The sequence below is a fragment of the Vombatus ursinus genome, unplaced genomic scaffold (assembly GCF_900497805.2).
Source record: "Vombatus ursinus unplaced genomic scaffold, bare-nosed wombat genome assembly UNPS02008961.1, whole genome shotgun sequence".
Lineage (NCBI taxonomy): Eukaryota > Metazoa > Chordata > Mammalia > Diprotodontia > Vombatidae > Vombatus > Vombatus ursinus.
Genome location: NW_020948739.1, coordinates 10,475,549 through 10,481,548, shown reverse-complemented (window position 1 = coordinate 10,481,548; position 6,000 = coordinate 10,475,549). Strand labels below are relative to the sequence as shown.

The 6,000-nt window shown below is 38.8% G+C and overlaps 1 protein-coding gene across 20 annotated transcripts in view; it reads right to left on the bottom strand.

Annotated features, from left to right (window-relative positions):
* Nucleotides 1-6,000, bottom strand: part of RIMS2 (regulating synaptic membrane exocytosis 2) — an 850,283-nt gene that overhangs the window by 722,261 nt on the left and 122,022 nt on the right. For 5 of the 20 annotated variants that reach the window (XM_027849901.1, XM_027849888.1, XM_027849890.1 and 2 more), the window contains exons 2-3: nt 1,886-1,918; nt 1,377-1,463 (exon numbers count right to left, since the gene is read on the bottom strand). The exons of the other annotated variants lie outside the window; for them this stretch is intronic. In XM_027849901.1, coding sequence (XP_027705702.1) covers nt 1,377-1,463; nt 1,886-1,918 — 120 coding nt within the window. The remainder of the gene's footprint in view (nt 1-1,376; nt 1,464-1,885; nt 1,919-6,000) is intronic. 20 annotated transcript variants of the gene reach the window in all.

Sequence of the window (6,000 nt, the reverse complement as noted above, 5' to 3'; positions counted from 1 at the left end):
AAAGAAAGAAAGAAAGAAAGAAAGAAAGAAAGAAAGAAAGAAAGAAAAAGAAAGAAAGAAAGAAAGAAAGGAGAGAGGGAGAAAGGGAGGGAGAAATAGAAGGAGAAATGGAGGGAGAGAGGGAAACAGAGGGAGAGAAGAAAGAATGGAAGGAAGGAAAAGAAGGAAGGATGGGAGAGGAAGAAGGAGGAAGAAAGAAAGGGAAGAAGGAAGAAAGAAAAAAGAGAGAGAACAAAGACAGGAAGATAGAGGGAAGGAAGGAGGGAAGGAAGGAAAAGAAGGAAGGAAGGAAGGAAGGAAGGAAGGAAGGAAGGAAGGAAGGAAGGAAGGAAGGAAAGAAGGAAGGAAGGAAGGAGGGAAGGAAGGAAGGATTAGTACTCTCCTCCCAAAATAGAATCATGAGGGGAGGAAAGAAGTTTCTTTTGTTGATACCTAAAGGAAAACAGTTCTTGTCTTTGGCATAAGTTCTCATCTCCTTGCGTAAGACTTGTTAGAAATTTTTCATGATGACTAGTTTTTCATATTTTTTTAGTTCGACTAGTAATTTTTAAATTGAACCAAAGTTCTACTCCAATGCTCTATTGTAGTTTGGAGGTGGCCATGGACTCTTAAAGGTTTTGTTGTATAAGCTTCATTTATAGGCTAAGGGACATACTTTGTCCTAGGAGCAGCCTAGATAAACTCAGAAAGGCTCATCATGAGGATGTTGGCCAACAGGTGATGACTTGTTTTTAACTGTAGCAATTCTTGAAAAACATATACTAAGGTATGGAAAGATCACAATATGCATAGATGGAGGGATTATTCACACAATGACATTATAAATGTTTTGACTATGAAAGAAATCATTAAATGAAATTATTAAAGCATCAAAGGTCTAGACAATTTTTAAAGTTTTCAGATGAGACAAATAATTGAGTCTGTTACTGGAAATAGAAATATTTTCAATAGTGCATACTGTTTATACTATTTATACAGGAATTTCAGAGAAAACTGTCTTTTTATCTCCTCCATAGTTTCCATTTTTTAAAACTTGTTGCATGGTGCCAAGAAAAGAAAACTGGATTTGGAGTCAGAAAACCTGGACTCAGACACACCCTATATGACCTTGCGGAAGTTACTTTCCCAATCTCAGTTCTCTCATGTGGAATAGGAGAGAACTAGACTATATATTATCTCTATCCACCTTGGAAATCCTAATATCCTATGTTCCTTCTTTTTAATTTCTAGGGGCCAGATGTCAATCAAAGGTCGTCACAGTCTAACGTGGAAACTTTCCTGAGGTTATTCTTTTCAATGGGCAATTAAAAAAAACATGCTCTACAGTGTGTTATACTAAGAGACAATATTTAGTCTACATAGAGCAGCTTACTTACGTCTGGGACTCCTTTTCATTTTGTTGTTTGTGCTGTGGTTGTAGAACGTTATTTACCAGCTCAGTGATCCCACTAAAGGGAAACCACCTGTTTAAATAAGCAAATAATGTGACTAAATTACCAAATCAATAATACTCTGTGGTCAAATGTTTTCTTATCCAATCACAACAAAAAAAAAAAAGAAAGAGAAAGAGACAGGCGGGGAGAAAGCTACAGCCAATGGGAGTGTGAGCTGCGATCATCTGTCAGCCAATTAGAGTAGAGAGAAATAGAGGTTTGACACTTCACCAATCCACAAGCAGGCAGCAAAAAACCACATCCAGCCAGTATCGTGGATGAAGTAAGAAGCTACAGGCAGCTAGCTGTCTTACAAGCCAGTCGAGAAAGCAGCAGATGACAACACTAGCTGCAGTCTACCAAGTATTAGTGTTAAGCTAATACCGTCAGAGGGGTGGGAAGCGGAGTGGGACAGAGGGCGAGGAAGTCTACTGCACTCTCGGTTTACTTACTGCGTCGCCTGGGGTTTGGGTTCTTCTTTGGCCCTAAAAAGATAAGTTTGCACAACTGAGTGCAGTGGAACTAAAAACCATCGTCTTTCTACACATCTACGGTCTAGCTATGCAATATTGGACAGATAAAATAAGATCTGGCTTTCCCTAAGGGCAGACACACTCCCTAGGAGCTCAGAGAGATACTGGGCATGAGATTCCTTCTTTTCATTTCACATCTAAAATTGAAGCTGTCTAATCGGCTATTTTAAAAGCACTGATAGAAGTGCTGATGAAATTATAAAGCAGCAGGGTCCACACCTTTCAAGCTCTCTGCATGTTATTTTTTTTTTTATCTATACTGTCACATGGAAAGTACTAAGCTACTAAAAAAAAAGAAAAGAAAAGAAAATTTATAAATAATATGTATTGAAGGTAAAGATAGTTTTTATTTTGGAAGAGGAGGGGAAATGGTTCTTTAGAAAAGCTTTCTGTAGTGCTTAGCAAAATATTTTTTGTTAAATTAATGTGATTTCATGATAAAAATCTTAAGTAATAATCGTAAAAAAAAAAAAAAAAAAAAAAGCTTTCAAATAATCCTGAGAGGTGGGTGTGGTATACAGTTATCCTTTCCACATGGAGGGGGTTAGGGACCCAGAGCCCCAGCGATCTGGAAAATCCCTGTAAAAATTTTTGGCCCTCCCTTCATTTTGACGAAGAAATCGGAAATTTTTTTCTTTTTTTATGGGGTGTTTACAATACCTTATTGTGAAATTTGTGTTAAGTATTTGGTCACAGGCTCCTTGTTATCTGCTGACCTTCACTTTTCCTATGTGGCTTCCGCAAAACTCCCAAAAAATTCCCATTTAATTTCTTATATGATTTGGGATATATGGAAACTGCCATGGGGAAAGCTGCGATGTGGAAGGGATAACTGTGGTGGATAGAGTGCATGAGTCAGGAAGACCTGGGTTCAGATCAGACCTCACTGTATGACTTTAAACAATCACCTCACCTAGCTGATCCTCAGGACACTCCCTAAGACATATCCACTAGGTTAAATATGAAATGTTTTCTTGGTTAATGTTTTATATATTGATGTAATACTCTTCATCTATTGTTTTTTGATTCACCATTTATTTCTTACCCTTCTATATAAATAAGATAAGAACGTAAGTATTATATCTAAAATTAAGGGTTTTCTTCTCTTATAAACCCTAAAGATGAATTCGTCTCCTGCTTAATAATAACATAAAAAGAAACAAGTTGGAGGTCTGTGATGGATGTAGCTTATTTTTGGTTCAAGCTTATGATTTCATCAGGCGAGGTAATTCCCAATGTGAAAATTCTCTCTACCATTACAGATCTCCAACTTGCCTGTAACTTAGAAACCTAGAAAGTTTCCTGAAACATTAAAAGGTTATGTCACATAGCTAGGATGTGTCATAAGCAGAACCAGAATTGAGGTCACCCTGACTTCAAAGTCGGCCGTCTATCCAATAAACCATGTTACCTCTTACAAATATCAATTTCCTTTCACAAATAACTTCATAGAAGAGCCACAGGTATTAAATCATAGATTCATTTTAGATAAAATGAAATTGTAACCTTACTCTGTAAACCCTAACAAATAAAATTAAACTCTAATCAGCTTAGTTTTTTACTCCCAGCTTCACAAGGTACAATTTGTGCTCTGGGAGAGGTAAGCAGCTATTTTTCTATCATTTTAGCTCTGGGACTACATGAAGTCTGGTATGAAGTGACTAGGCCTTGCCCTGAGTTTATCTTTACCTTCCTCCACCCAAGAGGCACATTCTTGGCAATTTATATCTCAGAGAGTTGGCAGTGGGTGTTTAAGTGACTTGCCTGGGGTCATACAGTCATGTACAGATCTTCAACCATTTCCCCTCCCCTTCCAAAATAAAAACTTAATTTTACCTTCAATACATATTATTAGATAACTTATCCCTGCTCACACAGCTAATAAGTGTCAGAAATAGGACTTGAACCTAGGTCTTCTTGACTGAAAAAGCTGGCTCCCTATCCAATAAGCCATGCTGCCTCTTGGATGGGGGAAGGTAAAGATAAACTCAGGGCAAGGTCCAGCCACTTCATACTGGAGGGAGCTTCCTACTTTCTGTAGCTGTTCCCCCATACTGGAACATGCTTCCTCCTCCACTCCAACTACTGACCTCACTGGCTTCCTTTAAGTCCCAACTAATGACACACTTTCTACGGGAAGCCTTCCCCAAACTCTCTTAATTCTGGTGCCTTCCCTCTGCTAATTATTTCCTATTTATCCTGTATTGTGTATGGCTTGCTTCATACATGTTTGTTTGCATGTAGTTTCCTCCATTAGATTGTAAACTCCTTTAGGGCGGGGACTGTCTTTTGCCTCTTTTTGTATCCCCAATGCTTAGCACAGTGCCTGGCATTGTGGTGCTTAATAAATGTTTATTTAATGAATGAATACCAAATAAATTACAGGTCTAGACCTTATCCTTTACCTTCTTGGATACATAATACATAAGCTTCTGATTTCAAATATAAACTGTAGGGAAGGTACCCACCATCTGAGGAGTCTCTCTTTCTATCCAGCCATTTACAAAGCCCTTCTCCACAAAGAAATCTAGCTGCCTCAAGGCCCCTCTGGCCACTTTCCTTTTTGCACCTTGTAGCTTTTTCTAGTCTATGCCAAGGACTTTGCCTGACCCTTAGCAAGCCTTTCAATCTCATCAGAAATTTTACATCCTTCGGTTCTGCGAAGTCCTCTATGCAGGTGTTTCCTTGACTAAAGCAGTGTTCAATCACTTAAATGACTTTATAAAGGATCTTCAAGAGCTGTTGTGGCCAAAAAAGAAACCTCAACTTGTCTTCTTATACTTCACTCTCCATCATATACTTTGCAGTCCTGGGACACTGTTCCTCCCACAAGACACTCCATCTCCCCCACATCATGCCTCTGCACTGGTTGCCCCCTATGACTAGAATGTTTGCCTTACTCATCTACTTCTCCTGGCTTCTCTAGCTTCTTTCAAGTTCCTTCAGCTAAAATCCCACCTTCTGGAAGAAGACTTTCTCATACTCCTACCCCTTTAATGCCTTCCCTCTTTATTTATCTTGAATATATCTTGTATGTAATGTACATAGTTGTTTGCCCATTATCTCCCCCATTAGATTGTAAACTCTTTGAGGGAAGGGACTGTTTTTGCCTTTCTTTGTGTCCCCAGTGCTTAGCATAGTGCCTAGATTAATAACGTGCTTAATAAATAAATGCTTATTGACTGACTGATCTTGGCCAAGCTGGTGATAAAGAAAAATGCAAAAGACGCAGTTGGTTTTGTACAAATCCTCAGAATCTCCAAGTTGGAAAGAACCTTAGAAGCCTTCCAATCCAACTCATAATTGCATAAGAATTCCCTCTACTGCATGCCCAACTTCGGCTTGAAAACCTCTAGCAAAGGGTAACGCACAACCTCCCAAATCAGCTCTTCTGCCTTTGAAAGTATTTCCTTCCACCAACTCAAATTTAGCTTTTTGTAATTTCCAGGCATCACCCCTAATTCTGTTCTCTGGCTCTAAACAGAACACATCTCTTTTTACTTTCAGATGACAGTCTTTCAGATATTTGAATGTAACTACTCATCAAGACCTCCACACCCTCCCCAACATACTCAGCAAACACACACACACACACACACACACACACACACACACACACACACACACACACACAGACCCCTACTCCATCCCTTTGAAGCCATCCATTCTAGCTTGGCAAGATCTGTTAGAGCTTGAACTCCACTGTCATAGCCTTCAAGAACCCAGGATGACCTTTATGTCATGAGAAGGCATTGGAATTTTTACTATTTTTAAAAAACTTTTACTTTCAATAACTATTTCATTTTTGTGTGTCTGGCTTTTTTTACTGTTAAATAGAAAATAGGAAGCAGCAATGTAAAAAGGTCATCCTACTGTCTGCCTGTAGCTGGAAAAAAAAATGGCATCCCAATGCTGTATTTGCCCAGCCCAGTTAGTCCTTGGAGACTCTTTTTAGTGTCTCAAGTCATTCACATGGAGAATGCAATCTCCAATGTCAATATCACTACTCCACAGGTTTAATTTTAGAAAATACC